This window comes from Momordica charantia (assembly GCF_013281855.1).
Source record: "Momordica charantia cultivar OHB3-1 chromosome 3 unlocalized genomic scaffold, Mcharantia_2.0 BLBB01000003.1, whole genome shotgun sequence".
NCBI lineage: Eukaryota > Viridiplantae > Streptophyta > Magnoliopsida > Cucurbitales > Cucurbitaceae > Momordica > Momordica charantia.
The window spans coordinates 15,971,952-15,991,674 of record NW_028275161.1 but is presented as its reverse complement, the minus strand read 5'-3'; the positions used below and the strand labels follow the sequence as shown (position 1 = coordinate 15,991,674).

The window sequence follows — 19,723 nt, the reverse complement described above, 5'->3', positions numbered from 1 at the left end:
CCCTTCAATAAAATTATATAATATATTTATTTATTTTTAATATTTGGAATGAGTTATTATTAATAATATTTATTATCTTAAATATATAATTTTAAAACAATTTTTTTTCAACGCAGCATATATTTGATCTTTTTCTTCTTAAAAAATCTAATTTGATATTATGATAAATAAATTTCATTGATTATATATTTTTTTTTGAAAAAAATATAAAGTTTAATGAAATTTGTATTTAATATTAATTATTAAAAAAAACTTATATTAATGTGAATTAATTTGTTCTCCAAAATAACATAAAAAACCAAATTAATATAAAAATATAATATTAAATTAATAAAAACAAATCTATTATACAAATATAAATTATATTAAATTAATGTATAAATTATATAAATATTCCTAAGATATTTTTAGAACATTATATAAATTTAAAATATTCCCAAGAACACACCTGCAAAAACGACTTGGCCGTAGGAGAGAGATTTTTTTTATATTTTATTTTATTATAAATTTGGTAAAGTTTTCTCTTTTTGTTTTCAATTTTTGAGAAATATAAGTATTTAGTATCACTGTTACTCATTTCTAATTTTTAAGAAATGTTTCCAAAATTATGTAAATAAAAAAATCAAATTACTGTTTCGTGTTCGTCTTTCTAACTTTTTCAAATAATACATCAAATCATTAGTTTATAATTCTTGACTTATATAATGCATAATAAATATTAAAAAAATAAATATACGATTAAAAATGTAAATATTTAATTAAAAAATAATTTCATATAAAAAATTTATTTTTTTAATTTAAAATTTTAGAGAACGAGAAACAATAAAAAACTACCAAACATATTTAAATTTCTATTTTCAATAAAAAAAAGAAAAAAAACAATTACCAAATATAGTTCAGTTTCTACCTATAGGATTTTTTGGGAGAGAACAGAGCTCTCTAATTCTCCCTTTACCTCTTGTAATGACTTCTGAATATCATTAATAGAAAGAGATTTATATCACTCTACAACCATTGATAAACTAATACTAGAATTATCAACTAAGCAACTCTGAAGACCCATTCTCAAGACAAAAATTTAAGTTCAATCTATTGAAAATATAAGCCATTTCTAGCTGAACATGCATACTTATATCACCTTAACAAAGCTTTTCTAAGGAGAGTCAAGATCATACACAATCAGCAGCCCACAATGAATTGTTATTCAGCATACAGCCATCTCCACGAGGACTGGTTCCTCGCCGCAACTGTATCGAAGTTTATCATCGACATTATACAGCTTATATACACTACACAACAGAACATGATAGTAGATGAACTTATCTGGCCAGAAGTGCCCTTATTATGGCTCCAAAGACTTCAGCATCATGAATTATCAGATGTCCAGCGTTAGGAACCTCATGATACTGAATCCATGGAAGTTTCTCTGCTATAAAACGGTTAAATTCAATAGGAATAACACGGTCTTCGCAACCTTGCCACATATGAACAGAGCCCTTGTTGTCAGGAAATGGATTGCTCAAGTTAATGACGGGATCAAACTCCCATTTTCCTCTATAAGCAGCAAGGATGTCTCGGTTAAGCGATTCATGTTCACCTTGCTGTGTTATTTTTTCCTGAATTTGGTTGCAAAAGAAACATAATGAGAAATGTTACTCCCTTAGCTTATGAAATATGTCAAACATGTTAATTTGAAATATAATTCTGTCAACATGCTGCATCAAATTAAAGAGGTGAATTATGAGAAATATAGTAAAAGTTGATCATACAAGCAAGAAATCCCTCCCACTAATTATTTTTTCTTTATTTGAAATTTTAGTTTTTGGGACTTATATTGCATTTTGATGTGTCTCACAATTTCGTCAAAAGACTCAAAAGGAAAGAGATTAAATTTAAGGCATTATGTTTCCACAACTGATACTATAATGCATTCCACACTACCAATTTAAGTAAAAATTAAACTAAAGTACACCAGTTTATTGAATCATTCATAATAGTCAGACTTTTAGAATAGTGAAAAATGTTTTTGTCAGACTTTTAGAATAGTGAAAAATGTTTTTATCTAATTTCGAGGCTTTTTGAATTTATTATGACAATTATCTGCATGGTTAAAAGTACTTTCGAAAATTTAAAAACACTTTTAAGAATAAGTGTGGGATGACTTTAGTGTGTAGTGCTTTGAAGTTTAACCAAAAGGTATCCGATGACAAGAACCTAACAAGATAACTATATTGCAATTCAAAAGATCAACTACAATATCGATAACTACAATATCGATAACCTTTCGAGAGGGCTATCTCTCTCCCAAAGAACTCTCCCAAGTTCCTTACACAAAGCTATTCTCCAAGCTATCTCCCCTCTCTCCCTAATACTTCTATTTATAACAAACTCACCCTAATCTAATTACCATAACACCCTTAACTACAATACTAATACTATTCCCAAACTACAAACTACCTCTATTAGGTCTCTCACAACATTTTGGAAGAATCATAATTAAGTCTTTCCAATAAATGCACTTTAAAATATTTTTTGAGAATTTTTAGAATGACTAAATTATTCAAAATATCTTTTAACTTTGATGTACATTTCAATTAGACCCCGATCGTTTAAAAATTTTCACTTCTACCCTTGACCTTCATTTGAACAATTTTACCATTAAAACAACTGACTGAAATTGTTGTGGTCGCTGAATTGTAAATAGAACAGTAGTAAAGATGGTTTTTAAAATGAACGATAAATGTGACAAGGACTACAATCACTTTTCAGGCCATGTTTACCATTCAATTCTTTTAGGCCCGTTCATTTTTAAAAGTCGTGTCTACCTCTATTCCGTTTACAACTCAACATCCACGTCAATTTTCACCAATCTTTTTGACAACAAAATTGTTCCGAGGTATATTTGAATCAATTTTAAAGGTCAATAGTTGAAATCAAACTTTTAAAAACAATTGGGACATAATTGAAACTAAAGGACATTTTGAACAATTTAGCATTTTAAGAATTTTCAAATCACTTCCAAAACCAAACACCATAAAAATTTAGAAAATTATTTTTAATTGGCTAAAACCACTTCTCACTATTTCACTATTGCTAATAGAAAATGTAATAGGAAAATTTCCCAAAATCCCTATAGAAAAACTGCTGCACTTAAAAACATCTCTCTCAAAATCATCCCAATTTGCCTCCAATACTAAGTCAAGTGTGCATCCATTGAGCATGTAGAATGATAATGCTATGCATTCATTGATTTACTGCAAGTAAGATAAGTACCTGGCCATGATTTAGGCAGCCTGATAACCTATTTATCAACTCCAAATCTGAATCACAGAACATGCCATCACCCACCAATGTTGGGAACCATTTTTGTGTCATCCACCAGTAGTATAACCAAGGTGTGTGATGTGCAATCTGAAATGTCCGTTGGTAAGATTGAGGAAGCTTCCCAAATGTCTGCAGTGATAAAGCTGGAGGAACGGAAGGCCACCAGTAATTCACAAAGGGAACCACTAGAGAAGCTCCTAGGAGTCTGTAAATAAAGCTCCATTAAGAGTTAATGGAAGTGTATAAACACATGAAAAAAGTGAGAGGAAAAAGAATTGATCATAGTGAAATGAAGGTAAAAATGCCTGTGTGGAATGTAGTTTAGACAGCTCCAAATAGCGTATGCCCCCATGGAACATCCAATTACATAAAATTTTGTGCCAAGGTGCAATTTGTCTGCTAATTCTTGAATGTCAAGTGCTTCACTCTTCACTGAACGTGATGGATATGGGTCACTCTCTCCATAACCAGCTCTGTCATATAATACTATGTATAGCTTAAGCTCTTCTATAAGTTCCTGAAGATAAAAGTGAACATGATTGAACACGTTTAGTAAAGTAAGACAGAAGCAAAGGGGCTTTTACTTCTATTGATCAGAGAAAGGATATGATTTAAGGCTGGGTTTAAATTACAAGAGTCAAAGATATATCTTAATTGTAAGATAACAGAAGACTAGATTATCATTTTTGACTAAGCGAAGAATAATGATCTCATACTTGAGAGGCAGGTAAGTACATATCTTTGGAGCTATTGTAGCCATGACACATAATAATTTTGTATTGAGCCTCTTCCTTAGGTACTCCAAATTCTCTGTAGGCCAAATGCCTCCCATCATTGAGCTTTACTCTAGGTGAAGTCACTGGAGGGCCATTTGCCGATCCACAGATCTTTGGAGGTGAAGGTTTCAGTGCTTGATAAACCCATCCAAGAAGACCAACTGCAAATGCTACTCCTATTGGTGTAATCATGGCCTGGAAAGACTAGAAGTTCATTACTATTTATTTAATGATATGTCGGTTATGACAAACAGTTTATGACTAACCATGTAAGTCATTAATCTACCGCAAATATTTCAACACAACGCAATTTGGAAAAACTACCACAAGAACTAATTAAACATTCTCTATTAAAATCTGTATTAGATTTTTCTCGCACACCATCTTTCACAATCCTATCTAAGAGGAGAAAGAGATAGAATTTTTCTTGAACATAATGATCTGACTATAAAGTGCTGCTAAATATTATATAGTGAATCCAAGTGGTGGAAGTTAGCTACTAATAAATAGATTAATGATGAACCATCGTGGTTTGGTCCAATGATCAATAAGGGTCAATGTAAATAGTATAGGGTTTAGAGGTAATAGATTCAAACCATGGTATACTTAGGATATAATATTCTAGGAGTTTTCTCAGCAACCAAATATAATAGGGTCAACCAGTTATGAATAGTTAAGGTGTTGGCAAGCTGGTCTGAACACTCACAGATATAAAAGAAATTATAATAATAAAAAAGAAAAGAAAAAAAAAGACAGATAATAATCGTCAGGGCTTAGTCTGATTTGCTTGACTCGGATGACAATAGGTTGAAAGCTTAAATTGAATAGAAAGTCCAGAATACAAGATAAGATCATCAGGAAGGTTTTGAAACTGCATAATACCTCCAATGACCACGATTAAAAGCTACTTTATTACTTTATTAGAGAGAGGAATCCTCCTAAAAAGATGGTAATTATAACCATCTTCAAACTGATCGAAGCCTATTTCTTTAATATTGACATAAACTGAACCTCCAAACCACTTATCCATGAACTTAAACTTTTAGGTGAAAACTAATTATTGATCTAGCCTAAGTTCTAACATTATGATCTTTAATGCTCAGTAAGCCTAATAAATAGACTAATTATTGCAACACAGACAACACGAAGATATAAGAAATGAACTCAGATGCCGAATTAAATTAGTAAAGTTTGGCACAACTACAGAGTAGCAGAAAGGGGAGAAAAATTCCTTACCCAGATTTTGAGTCGCTGCTTGAAGGCCGAACTTCTTCCTCAAATTCCTTCACCTCGGTACCAACGTAAAAGGCTACAGAATACAACAAAAACACTCGATCAGTCGGGAAAAAACTACGTACAGGGGAAATTCTGGGTCGCATTTCCGAAGAAGCATCAGAAATCCAGAAGATGAAATAAAGAATCAGAAGAAGATTGAAACCCACAAAGAGAAAGTGGAGTGATACTCCAGTAGAGTGAGATCGATGATTGACCATTAGAGACGTGAATTATTGCTCTACTTTAACAATCGAAGGGCACAGGAGATTTCTTTAAACAGATAAAAAATTCCACTTGTACGCCCAATTTCATCCTCCATGTCATATCAAATGCAACATTAAGAAAGAAAACAACAAATTTTTGTTCTTGCGTGTTTGAATTAACAATTTCCCTTTATTCTAAAAATTATGCGACCCTAAGTTTAGGACATAATAATTTAACTTTTGAATGCTGTAACAATTTCGTCCCTGCCATAAAAAATCATATCGATATAAAGTAATGATTTTTTAGCAAATCAACTTGCAGAATCAAGAGAAAAAAGAAAACAGAGTAGTTCACGCTTTATTTCATTACTGTTTTCTTTCTTAAAAAAAAAAAGATATATCAATGTTGTATTGATCTTTTAGTATGCAACTATTTGTTATCGTAGTTTAAAAACACATTTGGTAATTACAATCAACGTATTAAGAAATCTTATTACATTTTTAAAAAAATTTCACGATGGAGATTAATAATTATAGATTTTAAATATGGAAACTAAAATATTATTTAGTAAAATTAGACACGAAATTGTGATCTACTTGAAAGTACAAGGACTAGATTATTTCGTTAGAGACTAAACTTGTAGTTACATGAAAGTACAATATATGAATGAGGAGATAAAATATCCCTCACCCTGCCTCAAGAGCCTAAGGAGAGATTCCCGCTCTATTTAAGTTGGATTCTCACAGAAAAAAAGTAACATCCCTAATCAAGACTTTGATATTTTATTAAAACGACAAAAGTTACGAAAGGAAAGGAGTGATCCATAGCAAAGGTAGTTACAAAATTGCCCTCCAATGACCCCAAAAAAATTCACTAAGAGAATAATTACAAATACTTGATAAGCCTACACCAAGAAGCTATATATACCAAAAAGGAAATTGCCCATAAAAGAAAACAAATCTCCATCTTTTCCGACAAAAAGGCTTTTGCTTTCTTCTATCAAAGTGTACCAAAAGAAGCTCCTATTGAAATAAGAGAAAAAAGCTATTTTATTTATTGTATTTTTAACGTTTATCTATTTTTGTGATCCATTTATTTTCTTTTTATCTTATTTTTTTTCCGGCACAATCTTAACGACTTTCTTGAAATATTGTTACAACTTTATAATAAATGATTTTAATAAATGATTTTTCCAGTATATAGAATTTGTGTTAAGATTTTACAAATAATATCCAAAATAGTCATTTTTCAAAGGCTCAAATGGAACTCAAAGGAACCAAAATTGGATTTAAATCAATAGTAATAACAACTTGCTCTCAGGTTCAGGTAGGCAGCTGAAATTCATCCAGAGGATAAAGTACGTAAAAAGTAAAGGCCCTATACAAGTTTGTACCTTGTAGCCACTTAGACCAAATTTCTGCTAAGTTTCTCTCTTCCACCATCACACAGTCCCACCTAAAACCTTGATAAACTACAACTACAAGCATGAACTAAGCAACTTCCACTCTATGTTTCTAGGAAAAAACAGAAACTCTTAAAAAGCAGACTATAGAGAAAAATTTAGGGTTCGTTTAAAAAAAAAAAGAAATAGAAACAAAATATTGTGGTGCGCTGCTATTCACGAGACCCGAACTCTGATCGAAAGGGTTACACCTGCACTAGCAGAGCTGATAAATCTTCTCGTTTATTAATTCACAATAGCAAACGAAACTACTTTTTGTAGTTTCCAAAAATTAGCCTCTTTTATGGAAACGTCTCTCAAATTTTAGAAACGAGAAATGGGATGTGTTACCAAATATCCATGTTTTTCAAAAAAATGAAAAACGGGAACAAGAAATAGGAAACAGGAACGTTACTAAACGGGCCCTTAAGTTCAAAGAAAATTCTAGCTTAACAAGCATACTAGTTGTAGATTTGGTTTTGGATATGATCCATCACCTTGACGATTAGCTCTCTAGGGCAGCAACAGCACAAAGTAGTATTGAAGTTTATAATAGAAACTATGCAGCTAATTCAACACCACAGAACATGATCAGAACCCACCCAACAAGGACGAACTTATCCAGCTAGAAGTGCCCTTATTATGGCTTCAAAGCTTTTAGGTTCATGAACTAATAGATGGCCAGCATTAGGAACCTCATGACACTGAATCCATGGAAGTTTCTCAACCATGTAATGATTAAATAAGTTAGGAACGACGCGGTCTGCAGTACCCAGCCACATATGAACAGAGCCTCCTTTATTGTCAGGGAAAGGATTGCTCAAGTCGATGATGGGATCAAACTCCCATTTTCCAAAAGCAACAAGCATGTCTCGGTGAAGAGATTCATAGGTCCCTTGCTGATCTATTTTTTCCTGAATTTGGTGGCAGAAGAAATATCAGAAGAAGAAGAAATATTACTGCTTTTTTGCATATGAATTAAGTCAAACACATGTTAATTTGAAACATGACTCCATCAAAACATATATTGTTCAAAAAGGCTTATAAAGACCATCAAAACACATGTTGTTCAAAAAGGCTTATAAGGACTTAAACACTACTCCAAAAGTCATTCCAAACTCCCTCTAATACTTACAAGTTCAATGAAACTTCAAAATTGGTTCATCTATGCATCCATTGGGCATCTATAGTGGTATGCTATCCGATCATTGTTTTATTATAAAGAAGATAAAGTACCTGGCCATTATTTGGAAGTTCCAACATCCCCTCTAATATCTCTAAATCTGAATCAGTGAGCAAGCCTTCACGTACCAAATTTGGATACCATTTCTGTTTCGCCCACCAGTAGAACAACCAAGGAGTGAAATGTGCAATCCAATATGTACGTTGGTAAGATTTAGTAAGCTTCCTAAATGACTGTGTTGATAAAGCTGAAGGAGCGGAAGGCCACCAGTAATTCACAGTAGGAACCACTAGGGAAGCTCCTAGCAGTCTGAAAATGGAGCTCCATTAAGATTATTAATATTCACAGGGTTTATATCAAAATTAATTGGCAATGAGAGGAGCAGTCCATATTTACTATAAACCCTTGTTAAATCCCTTATTTTTTCGATGTGGGATCCTTAACATGCCCTTCAAGATCGTAGCTCTTTTGGCTCATCGATCTTGACCGAATCCCATTTTTGGACCGGATTCTCGTTTTAGCGTTTTAGGCCCTGATACCATATTATTCATAAGGTTCTATATCAAAACCAATTGGCAATGAGAGGAGTAGCTCGTGTCTATTATATCCTTGTTAGATCTCTTATTTTTTTAATGTGGGATCCTTGACAAGATTTAATAGGAGTCTTATAAAAACTTCCAGAAAAGTGAGAGAAAAAAGATTTGATCATAGTGAAATGAAGATAAAGTACCTGTGTGGAATGTATTTTAGACAGCTCCAAATGGAGTACGTTGCCATAGAACATCCAAGGACATAAAATTTTGTGCCAAGCTGCAATTTGTCTGCTAATTCTTGAATGTCAAATGCTTCAGTCTTCACTGAGCGTGCTGGATATGGGTCACTCTCTCCATAACCAGCTCTGTCATATAATACAAAGTATAGCTTAAGCTCCTCTATAAGTTCCTGAAAATAAAAAATGAACATGATTGAATACATTATCATTTATTTAAATAAGATAGAAGCAAAGGGACTTTTACTTTTATGGAACAGATTAGTCAAAGGGATTGTAGCATGAAAATAGAAAGAAGATATGATTAAGGCTAGGCTAGGTCCAAATCACAAGAGTCCAAGGTATATTTTTAATTGTAAGATAACAGAAGACAAGATTAAGTATGATAAGCTAATGAATTGATAACGTGTAGATCTTTGTCACCTTATAATAAAATTGATCCATTGTATTTTCACTTAGTTTGCTACCTTCAGTCAATTAAATGTTAAGCACGTTTAACAAGATACATTAATGATAGGATGAACAATTACAGGGTTTACGGTAAACACATCCTCTAACCTCAAACAGATTTCATTTATCAAAATTTTCTAGAATCGCATGGAAAGTTTGTCTGTTACTATACGTTTTGCACATATATGATTAGCATGAAAGAATATAAACGGCTGTTGAGGACAATGGTACCCCAAGTACCTTAAGTATCTCTATATAGTATGATATTGTCTGTTTTGGGCATAACCCTCACGTCTTTACTTTTGGTTTCATCCAAAAGATCTCATACCAACAGAGATAATTGTTCTCATCTATATATCATGGATCACTCTCTTCCCTAACCGATGTATAACTTTGTTTACACACTTTACAAACCCAACAACGGTACTGGTGGTGCCTTATTACGTAATATAACAAATCTTTAAGTTTCCAATCGATCTTCAGACATTTGATACAAATCTTCAGTTTCCACAACATTATCAGGAAAAATCCCTAGACTTTTCTGTGAATTTGAGATTTATTATTATTTGATGAGAAACCGCTATTTAAGTGAGAGAAATGAAAAAATATCTCTACGACGACGAGTTTTGAGGAATTCTAGATTTTAACTGCCTTCACGAAATTGCAGAGAATTCCAAACACTACTCAGGTAAAGACATTCGTGACTGAGAGAAGAATAATAGTCTCATACCTGAGAGGCAGGTAAGTACATATCTTTGCAGTTATTGTAGCCATGAGAAATAATGATCTTGTATTGAGCCTCTTCCTTAGGAACTCCAACTTCTCTGTAGGCCAAATGCCTCCCATCACTAAGCTTTACTCTAGGGGAAGTCACTGGAGGGCCATTTGCTGAACCACATACCTTTGGAGATGGAGGTTTCAGTGCTTTATAAACCCATCCGAGAAGTCCCACTACAAATGCTGCTCCTATTGGTTTAATCATTGCCTGCAAAAGCTAAAAAAAGTTTGTTATAAGCCATGTCAGAAAAAAAGTTTCATACTGACATAAGTGATAAATTATCTACCACAGAAATGTTCCAAGACTAAGCAATAATAGAAAACCACCTCATTCTTTTTCTTCTATACTTCATAGAACTACTTAGCTTTCTTTATAATTTATAAGATACAACCCTCATGGCATAGTATAATTGGCTTAACTTGGATGGCTATAGACTGAAAGTTTAAGTAAAAATCCAACCATCAAAATGGTTTTCTAGATCAGAGAGTCCAGAATACAAGATAATATAGGCGGGTTTTGAGACTGAATAATGCCTCCAAATGACCATAGTTGAAATCTACTTTATTTGAGAGAGAAATCTTCCTAAAAATGCTCAGTAAGTCTAACGCATAGATTAATCATTGCAATACACACAAAGCGACAGTAATAAGAATCTTGTATCAAGTTATTACTCAAATAAATTACAAGTTTGGGCATTGAACCTTAGAGTCATGTCTAACAAGATTGTAAAAAAACATCTAATTTATTTATAAACTTTTAAAAGTGTCTAATAAGTCCCGCACTTGAACTTTAAAACATGTCCCATAAGTCAATGATCAATTAATAGTAAAAGTTTAGGTTCTTATTAGCAGAAGTTTCGAGACTTATTACACTACTTTTTAAGTTCAGGGATCTATTAGATACGACTCTAAAAGTTCAGAACCCAACTCATAATTAACTTATCACTGATTCTTGTATCGAACCTACTTCTCAATCTCTGCTATACATATCCATCCAATCACGCAACCGAAAAAGCACAAACTTAAGAAACATGGAAGATAATTTTATCAAAGAACCATAACAGTGTTTTTGGGCATACCACACAACCAAACTTCACAGCAAGAAAGGGGGAAAATGAAGACAATATTCAAACAAGAACGAATTCCTTAAATACCAAGCTTTTCAATCACTACCTGAACTTCCTCCTCAAGTTTAGCAGTTACCTTCAGTTCCAGAGCAACGTAAAATACTACAGAGCACAACAAAAACACTTCATCAATTGGGAAAACCGAGTACAGGGGCAAAACCCATAGATTTAAAATGAATATCAAACCCATAAATCTAAATCCATTTGTCAACAACTCCAAATAAGCACGTATTTTGGCATCAGAAACCATGATCAAGGGCAGGATTGATTCACAACATTAAACAAAAAGGATGAAGAAGAACAAGAACAAGAATGGAAACTCACCAAGATCAGCAATGTTCAGGTCTGCGCATATCGGAAAAAAACAGTACAACTGAAAGAAAGCGACAAATAAATTTTATTTTTATAGACAAATTAATAATATCCACCGTGGACGGCGAAATTTATGGAAAATTGTAATTTTTGTACCCCATTTTTTCATTTTAGAAGTTTGGATGATTGTCTTAAAAAGTAATTAATTATTCTACGTAAAGTAGACTTCGAAATTATTATTTTACTCCTTTTTTTCTTCGTGTATCAAAGAAAATTTGGAAAACATATTAGTTGGAGGATTCCAACGAACTTCAATGTCAAGCTATGGTGACGATGGACGAAGACATTGTCAAGTTGAGAATCCGTTTTATGAGAGAGACATCTGCTTCTCCTCGGACTTTCTAGTTTTGCAATTCTTTTTCACCACTGGCTATTACTCTACCGAAATAAAAAAGTAAGAAGAAAATAGGAAAAAATTTTGGAATCATTGCCAGAATGATTAGGAAAAAGAAAACATAAAGAAAAAACAAATCGGCCATCTTTTTTTTTTCTTTTAGACAAATCTATGGGCAATGACTTGAATTTCATTCTTGAGTTCGAGCCGGGATAGCATTCCAATCTGCCACCATACATACTGTTTAGTAAGTTGCATATCAGTTAACATGTCGAAATTAGAAAAATATCCATTGGTCACTATTTTGTTTTAATTCATATATTTTTAAATTCATATTTTCTTAAGTCTTCCTCACCTCTCTCTAGAATGACAATAAAGCGGGGTGGGGCTGCAGCGCCTCCGTCCCCAAATGAGTGCGGATTTTGTCATTTGAAAAATTATTAGAAAAGATAAGTGAAATGAGTTAGAAAACTATACTTGGTCTAAGCTAGATAGAAACAATATTAGTTAATTTTTCTATTTTACTTGTCAATTACCATGGAGCTATGTGCTAGCTTTACTGAAAAATCATATATTTTTTAGATTTTTTTTCTTTTTTTTTTTTTTAACTTCTCAAGTTTGGATTTGAGTAAAATGAAAGATTGACTTTTCACAAGTCCTACAAAATTAGCAATAACACAAAATTAATTAGTAATAAGCAACAATATTAATTAATTTAGAATAACTAAAAGCCAACAGTTCAAAGGAAAAATTTAGCATGGTCATGTGAATAAAATTAGTCCACGTACCTTAAGTCTTTTCTTTCTTTTTTTCTTTTCAAATTTGCATAAATTAATCCGTTGCATTCTATTTCGACCTTAGATGTAAAATCATATTATTGAACCTTTAATATTGCATTTATTTTATATTTATTTTTTCAAAAAGGAACTACATAACTGATCTCTTCATTGAAGTGGAGTTGATCATCTCTTCAGTAGACGGACCTGGTAGACGGACCTGATGATAGAGAAATTTCAAATGTATTATATTTGAAATAAATCTCAAATTAGCATTATTGTCAAGATAAATTTAAAATATTAACAATATGAAAATAATGTCCGTCATTTTTTGTTTCTTGTTATTTAAAATTAAAATAATGAAGTTTTATATGTAAATTAATGTTTTTTTAATTAATTATTCAAAAATTTCATGTTATATTTATTTTTTAATATTTATTTACATTAAAAAAAGACTAGCGACAACGAATAATAATAAACTTGGGTCCATTTAACTAAAACATTCTTGTTTCTTATTTATTCAAATATAAGATTTATCAATTAAACGCAAATTTACAGAATTTATGTTGATATTTGTTTTAGATTTTATTACACTACCACAAATTCGAACTTCAATGACATTTAAAAACTATCATTAACATAATTCGTGGCAGTTATATAACTGTCATGGGTTTAGAGGAGAACGTGATAGTTATTGAAGAACTATCATCAACATAATTACAACGATAGTTATAAGTTGTCACAAATCGACCATCTACCACATTTTTAAAATGTCATAAATTACTCATTTAATGATCGTTATAACGGTCACTAACACAATAAAAAAATTTATTCTTCTATCAACAAAAACTTAATGACGATAGTTTATAATTATCATAAGTTTTAAAGACAGTCTATAATTGTTACGGAATATTTTTTAACGGCAATTTATAAGCATTAAAAAAAACATAATAATGACTATCTATAATTGTCGAGAAAATTTTTATAATAATAGTTTTAACAATCAATATTGACAGGTTTAACTGTCGTAAAAATCTTTATATTGACAATTTTTAATTGTCATGAATACTTAGTGACAACTTTTATTTGTCACAAAAAGGTTTTCAATGACATTGTTTTAGTGTCACAGAATATATTTGGTTGACAACTACAATTATTCACGTCCTTTTATAACTGTCATGACTATTGAAATAGTGATACTTTTAAAATGTCACATATTGATACTATTTCAATCGTGGAATAAATCTGTCACGAAATGTTTTTTAGATATATATATATATTTTTACAATTGTATCTAGTACCTGTCAATTATACCTGTTACACATACCGGAGCATGTATATAAACATATGCAAACCAAGAAGTCACATTTACATAAACTTCATATACATAAACCAACTATTCACATATACATAAATTCACATAAACCAACTATTGACATGCACATAAACCGCTAACCTAACCAAAATGACCCATAAATCACATTGTTATGATCAAGCTTTTCCATGGTGGTTCTTGCAAGGCCTAAGCAAGAATACAACATAAAATATTTATCAACAATATAAATTAATTGGGAATGGTCAAATTACAATATGTGACAGTTTTTTCTCCTAAACTTTTTTACGGTTCATAAGTGCTATAGAAGCTTAGTTTTGTAGTAGTGTGACAAAGCTTTATAACTTCTATGTAATGAATATTCAAGGCTTGGAAAGAAAACTTTAGAGACACCCTTGGGAGAAAAACATGAGATAACTCGAAAACAGATAGAAAATGAGCATCAAGGAAATTAGAGAAGAGATTTTCAAGGCTCGAAATTGTGGAGATTGACTCAAAGACGATCAATCGATGCAAGAACATTACTTTTTCTCTCATTTCACTTGATTTTTCTTGTTTTATTATGAAACTTTCTTTGGACTTTGTTGTTTTACATTGAATATGAGTATCTAATCTTCTTAGATTGATGTAGGCATTGAAATTTATGGATTGATGATTTAATTCTCTTGATTGGATGTTCATAAATGTTTATTTATGTTTCTCTATTCTTAATACCTTTAATCTGATTGATTGATATTAGACTTAAAATCTTACATTGTAGAGAGGTGGTTTAGAGTTAAGATTGAAAGGCATATAACTAGGAGTTTAGATTTGAGAGTTAGAGGTCCTCTCAAGGTGGCAAAAGGACTTATTCATTAAAGCATTTGCTTGTTATTAAAACTAGATAGAGATGTTAGTTTCTTAATTAGTAAAGAGAATTAGCTACATTTCGGGAGAGGCAGTTGAGATTTGAAAGTTCTTGGCGCGTAGAATTAATAATTCAGAGTAGTAATCAGTTTGATAACCATTTTGTTTTCAATTTTTGGTTTTTGGTTTTTAGTTTTTTACAAACAGTATTTTTTGGTAACCAATTCAATTTTCTATTTTTGATTTTTCAAAATCATTTTGAAATCCTTGGTAAATAAAAAAAAAGAGTAAGTTTTCAAAAACTGATTTCTGTTTTTCAAAATCTAATTTTTTCTTCTAATACTCAATGTTTTTCAAACTGATTTCTTTCCTCACTCTAATTTTTTTTTCTAGTTTTCTGTCTACAAAATTTATTTTTCTCCTCCTAAAATTTCATATTTTGAATATTTATTATTATTTATCTATCTCTAAATTTTTCATCTTTATGTATTTTTATTTTTTATTTTTTTCTAAACTGCATTTCTCTCTCTAAAAATTTAATATTTTTTTCGAAATTTTTCTCTCTAATTTCATCTTTTATAATTTCTCTCTCTTCCTAATTTATTTTTTCCTCTGAAAATTATATCTTATTTTCTGGTTCAATTTTCTTTCACGCTAACTTTTATTTATTTTTTCTAAAAATTATATTTTGAATCTTGTTTTTATCTCTAAATTTTTTTCACTATAATTTTTCTCTTGCTTTATAATTTATTCTTTTTTTTTTTCTTTTTTGTCTTTAACTGTTCTTTCACTAATTTTTTTTCTAAATCTTTTTATTTATCTCTCTAAAATTTATCTTCCAAAAATTTATTTACATCTCTCTAAACTTGTATTTTCATATCTTTACATTAGGGATGACAAAAATTTCCACATGGGTGCAAAAAATAGGAAATGCATGTCCCGACCCCGACCCCATCCTCGATTCCATTTTTTAAATAATTAATATATATTTATTACACTTTTTATTTTCATAACTCTAAAAACAATTGTAAAACCGATAATTTTTCTTGAGAACATCTCTCAAACTGAAGAATGAGGTGGAGACGGGGATTAAAAATTTTTACGAGCACGAGAATGAGGGGAGCATCTCACTCGCACTCACATCATTTTCATCTCTACTCTACATATAATTTTCTATCTCTAATATGTATTTTCAATTTTCTAACTTTTTAAAAATAGAAAACAAAAAATAGTTACCAAAAAAGGTTTGGTTTTCTGTTTTTTAAAAACAAAAAACAAAAAATGGTTTATCAAACGTTTTAGTTTTTTAAAAATAGAAAACCAAAAACCAAAAACTAAAAACAAGAAAAAAACAAAAACAGAAAACAGAAATAGTTATCGGGTCTTAAGTAATTGGTTATAGATTCAATAGATGAAATCAATTCACTAGGATGTTTCTTCCCCTTGATTTTCTTTTTATTTTAGTGAACGTTTATTTGCTTTGTTCTATTTTCCCATTCAATTTTGGTTATCTAAATAAAATTGAGGGATTATATTTGTAGTATTTGTCGTACTTGGTTGAGCTAGAAATCTAATTCGGATGATGTTGATATTCACTTACCATCTATATTAAAACTTGACTGTATACTTGTGGTAAGCAATTTCTACTATAATAATCAACTTGGGTCAATAATTTTAGATGTGACTTACAATTTTGTAAATTACAGTTAAACCAGGAAAGTGAGAAGAGATGGAGAAACAGTTAATTTTAGGTGTAAGGTTTGACTGAAATGATCGGAATAACTATCCTCGAGAAAAGGATCCAAACTTCTAAAATGAAAAATTTTAGGGTACGTTGTGTGAAATGAAACTTAAAATGTAATTTCCAAGCTTTAAACTTTGTATATTTCTTCAAAATATTTTTTTTTTTCTAAGTTCAACAACGTAGGTTGGGATTCAATGATATATATCTTATTGATTTATGTTTAAAAAAGAAATATATTCTTATCTAAAAAGGAAATATTTGTGGGTAATTCTTTACCTTGTCAATTCAATTTCCAATTATTAGTCATTGAGATTCCTAGGCAATACAGACTAATATTTTAGGGATATATATTACCCTCATTTTTCTCGTCTAACTAAATTTGAAATTGTTGATGCGTGGATTTCGGTCCTCCGGTTCACTACCTCGCATCCACCAAACTTGTTGATCCGGGACTAGTACCTGCAAAATCAAATCGAGCTAAACCGATGTGACTCTAGTCACACGGGCTCCGATGCTTAAGTTAGCAAGAGAATAACGTAAATGTAGTCAACTCTCTTCCCCCTATACCTCTAAGGCTGGATCAATACTTATAGCGTGAAGTTGTTCCAGAATCTTCCGTAGCTAACCCTAATTCACCGTTGCAGGGCCTGGGCGACATCGTCGATCGAAGACGGGGGATCACTGGCTGGGCCGTGGGCCGAGCACCGGGTCGGGGCCGAGCCCTTCGTGGCTCAGTGGGCTTCCCTCTGGTCGCTTTCCTCGTTCTCTGCCCCGGCGTTAGGTCACTCTTTTGGCCGGCCCGTTATGTCCCGGGCCGGTCTTCCCCAATCAGACTTCAACTCCTTGTCTCGTTTCGGGTCATTTTCGTTCTCCATAACAATGGCCCCCACTTTCAAAACAGAAGACGAATAATTGTGTAATGATCTTTGTTTTGAGAGTACTTGTCGCTTTGTCGTTACCACGAGATCATTGTATATCAGTGGCTAAAAATGGGAAGGTTGCTAACGCACATGGCTTCTACCAAAACCTTTTGATCCAATTTTGGATCTTAGTGCTTGGTTCCTGCCACTGGTTTTGTACCTTGAACTTGTCGATACTATTCATGAATTGGAAGTTTTTCCAATTTTCGTTGACCATAATCAAGTCTCCTGAGCCTGGTTTTATTCTCATCTGAGTTTAAACCATTTTGGCCTTGGGATCTAACTTTAACAGAACTAATGTCGATACCTTGGGGTTTCTAACCTATTTGGCTTTTGCCCATGTTTTATACCTCAGGGTTTACTCTCGGGTTTCTAACCCACTTGGCTTTTGCCAATGGCCTTTATACCCTGAGTTTAGTCGGTACCCTTAGGTTTTTAACATATTTGGCTTCTGCCGGTTTTTTACCCCCAGTTAAATCAACACCCTCGGGTTTTTAACCTATTTTGGCTTTTGCCATATGATTTTCTACCCGTGGGTTTCGTTGATCGGTTAGGCTTGCCTGTTTTCTGTTTTAACCTTGCTGGGCCCGTACGCATGCCTTTCTCAGCACCTCGGGATTCTTTTCCCTGGTTTCACTGATTGGCTTTCAGTTTATCGGCCTGCTTTTAGGTCCGTCCCAATTTTGAGTTCCTTGATTGGTCGTAGATATGTAGATGTTCAGGTCGTAGATATGTAGATATTTATATGATGCCCCCTGCTTGAGAAATTTATTTCAGAATGAACATAAGAACTCAAGTATCACGTCGAACGTCGAATACTTTATTAGTAGGAAAATCGTCCTGTCAAAGATTTGGTTACAATAAGCTTAGTTGGTCCAAATAATGGAGAAACATAAAAATGTCCAGAAATATGTCGAACTAGTGGTAGTATCTTTTGAGGTGTTGGGCGTGCCACGGGTGTAGTAAGGCCTTCCCCCGCTGGTCTTCTAAAGCATAAGTGCCTATTCGCACCACTTTAGTGACTTTGTATGGGCCCTCCTATGTTGGCCCGAGCGCACCGCTAGTTGAATCTTTTGTATTGGGCATAACCTTTCTTAACACCAGATCACCTTCTCTAAAGTCACGTTGCTTGACCTTCGAGTTGTAGTATCGAGCTATTCGATTTTTGTATTCAGCCGTTCGTAGTCGTGCTGTTTCTCGATGTTCTTCTAATAGGTCGAGGTTGAGCTTTACGGATTCGTTGTTGTCAAGTAGAGTAAACTGCTCTACCCTTGGGGAGGGGAGTCCGATCTCGACTGGCACTACCGCCTCAGAGTCAAATGATAATGAAAATGACGTTTCTCCTGTCGAAGTACAAGGTGTCGTTCTGTATGCCCATAATGCGTTGGGAAGTTCCTCTGCCCACAACCCTTTGAGCTTTTCTAATCTGGTCTTCAGAGTTCTTTTGATAATTTTGTTGACTGCTTCAACCTGCCCATTAGCCTGCGGATGTGCTGGCGAGGAACAGATGTGCTTAATGCCCAACTCCCTGCAAAATTCTCGAAAGGCAGCATTGTCGAACTGCTTCCCATTATCACTGATAATGGCGTAGGGTATTCCGAAGCGGCAAATTATGTTCTTCCAGATGAAGTCGGTGACCTTTTTCTCTGTAATTGTCGCTAGGGCTTTGGCTTCGGCCCACTTAGTAAAATATTCGACTGCCACTACTGCAAATTTGGTCTGGCCCTTTCCTAGTGGGAGAGGCCCTATAAGGTCTATTCCCCACTGAGCAAAGGGCCAAAGACTCATTATGCTTGTCAGAGGTTCTGGCGGTTGTCTAGGTACGGTTGCAAACCGTTGGCATTTGTCGCATTTTTTGGTGAATTGCTTCGTGTCATTCAGCATGGTCGGCCAGTAGTACCCTTGTCGAATTATTTTGTGACTTAGGGATCGTGCTCCAGAATGGCTCCCACAAACACCCTCATGTATCTCTCTCATGACGTAGTCGGCTTCATCGAGCGTTAGACATTTTAAAAGCGGCAACGAGTAGCCTCTTTTGTACAGATTGTCGTCTTTAAGCACATATCTGGCCG

At 32.9% G+C, this 19,723-nt stretch overlaps 2 protein-coding genes across 6 annotated transcripts; both read right to left on the bottom strand.

Moving 5' to 3' along the window:
* Positions 1 to 1,062: 1,062 nt before the first annotated feature.
* Positions 1,063 to 5,692, bottom strand: LOC111012628 (uncharacterized). Of its 2 annotated transcripts, none has more exons than XM_022286848.2 (6): positions 5,543 to 5,692; positions 5,337 to 5,409; positions 4,041 to 4,304; positions 3,630 to 3,841; positions 3,274 to 3,529; positions 1,063 to 1,616 (listed from the first exon to the last, which is right to left on the bottom strand). In XM_022286848.2, the coding sequence occupies exons 3-6, from the start codon at positions 4,290 to 4,292 to the stop codon at positions 1,320 to 1,322; spliced, it is 1,017 nt and encodes a 338-aa protein (XP_022142540.1). In that variant the 5' UTR covers positions 4,293 to 4,304; positions 5,337 to 5,409; positions 5,543 to 5,692; the 3' UTR covers positions 1,063 to 1,319. The 2 variants fall into 2 exon arrangements, with proteins under 2 accessions (XP_022142540.1, XP_022142538.1); XM_022286846.2 differs by having other exon boundaries at positions 4,041 to 4,295.
* A 1,628-nt stretch (positions 5,693 to 7,320) lies between these two features.
* LOC111012627 (uncharacterized) lies at positions 7,321 to 11,780 on the bottom strand. 4 transcript variants are annotated; one of them, XM_088121433.1, is made up of 6 exons: positions 11,651 to 11,780; positions 11,373 to 11,428; positions 10,153 to 10,416; positions 8,934 to 9,145; positions 8,257 to 8,512; positions 7,321 to 7,934 (listed from the first exon to the last, which is right to left on the bottom strand). In XM_088121433.1, exons 3-6 carry the CDS (start codon positions 10,402 to 10,404, stop codon positions 7,638 to 7,640), a joined length of 1,017 nt encoding a protein of 338 aa, XP_087977559.1. In that variant the 5' UTR covers positions 10,405 to 10,416; positions 11,373 to 11,428; positions 11,651 to 11,780; the 3' UTR covers positions 7,321 to 7,637. The 4 variants fall into 4 exon arrangements, with proteins under 4 accessions (XP_087977559.1, XP_087977558.1, XP_022142537.1 ...); XM_088121432.1 differs by having other exon boundaries at positions 10,153 to 10,407; positions 11,651 to 11,779; XM_022286845.2 differs by lacking the exon at positions 11,651 to 11,780 and adding an exon at positions 11,513 to 11,644.
* Between the last annotated feature and the right edge of the window lie 7,943 nt (positions 11,781 to 19,723).

Excerpts from the sequence above, each read along its gene's own strand:
- LOC111012627 (XM_022286845.2), bottom strand. The coding sequence starts at position 11,576 with ATGGTTTCTGATGCCAAAATACGTGCTTATTTGGAGTTGTTGACAAAT. Across the intron at positions 9,146-10,152 it reads TGTACTTACCTGCCTCTCAG|GAACTTATAGAGGAGCTTAA; the intron begins GTATGAGACTAT and ends TTTTATTTTCAG. Across the intron at positions 7,935-8,256 it reads AACTTCCAAATAATGGCCAG|GAAAAAATAGATCAGCAAGG; the intron begins GTACTTTATCTT and ends CACCAAATTCAG.
- LOC111012628 (XM_022286848.2), bottom strand. The coding sequence starts at position 4,292 with ATGATTACACCAATAGGAGTAGCATTTGCAGTTGGTCTTCTTGGATGG. Across the intron at positions 3,842-4,040 it reads TGTACTTACCTGCCTCTCAA|GAACTTATAGAAGAGCTTAA; the intron begins GTATGAGATCAT and ends TTTTATCTTCAG. Across the intron at positions 3,530-3,629 it reads CTAAACTACATTCCACACAG|ACTCCTAGGAGCTTCTCTAG; the intron begins GCATTTTTACCT and ends CTTTATTTACAG.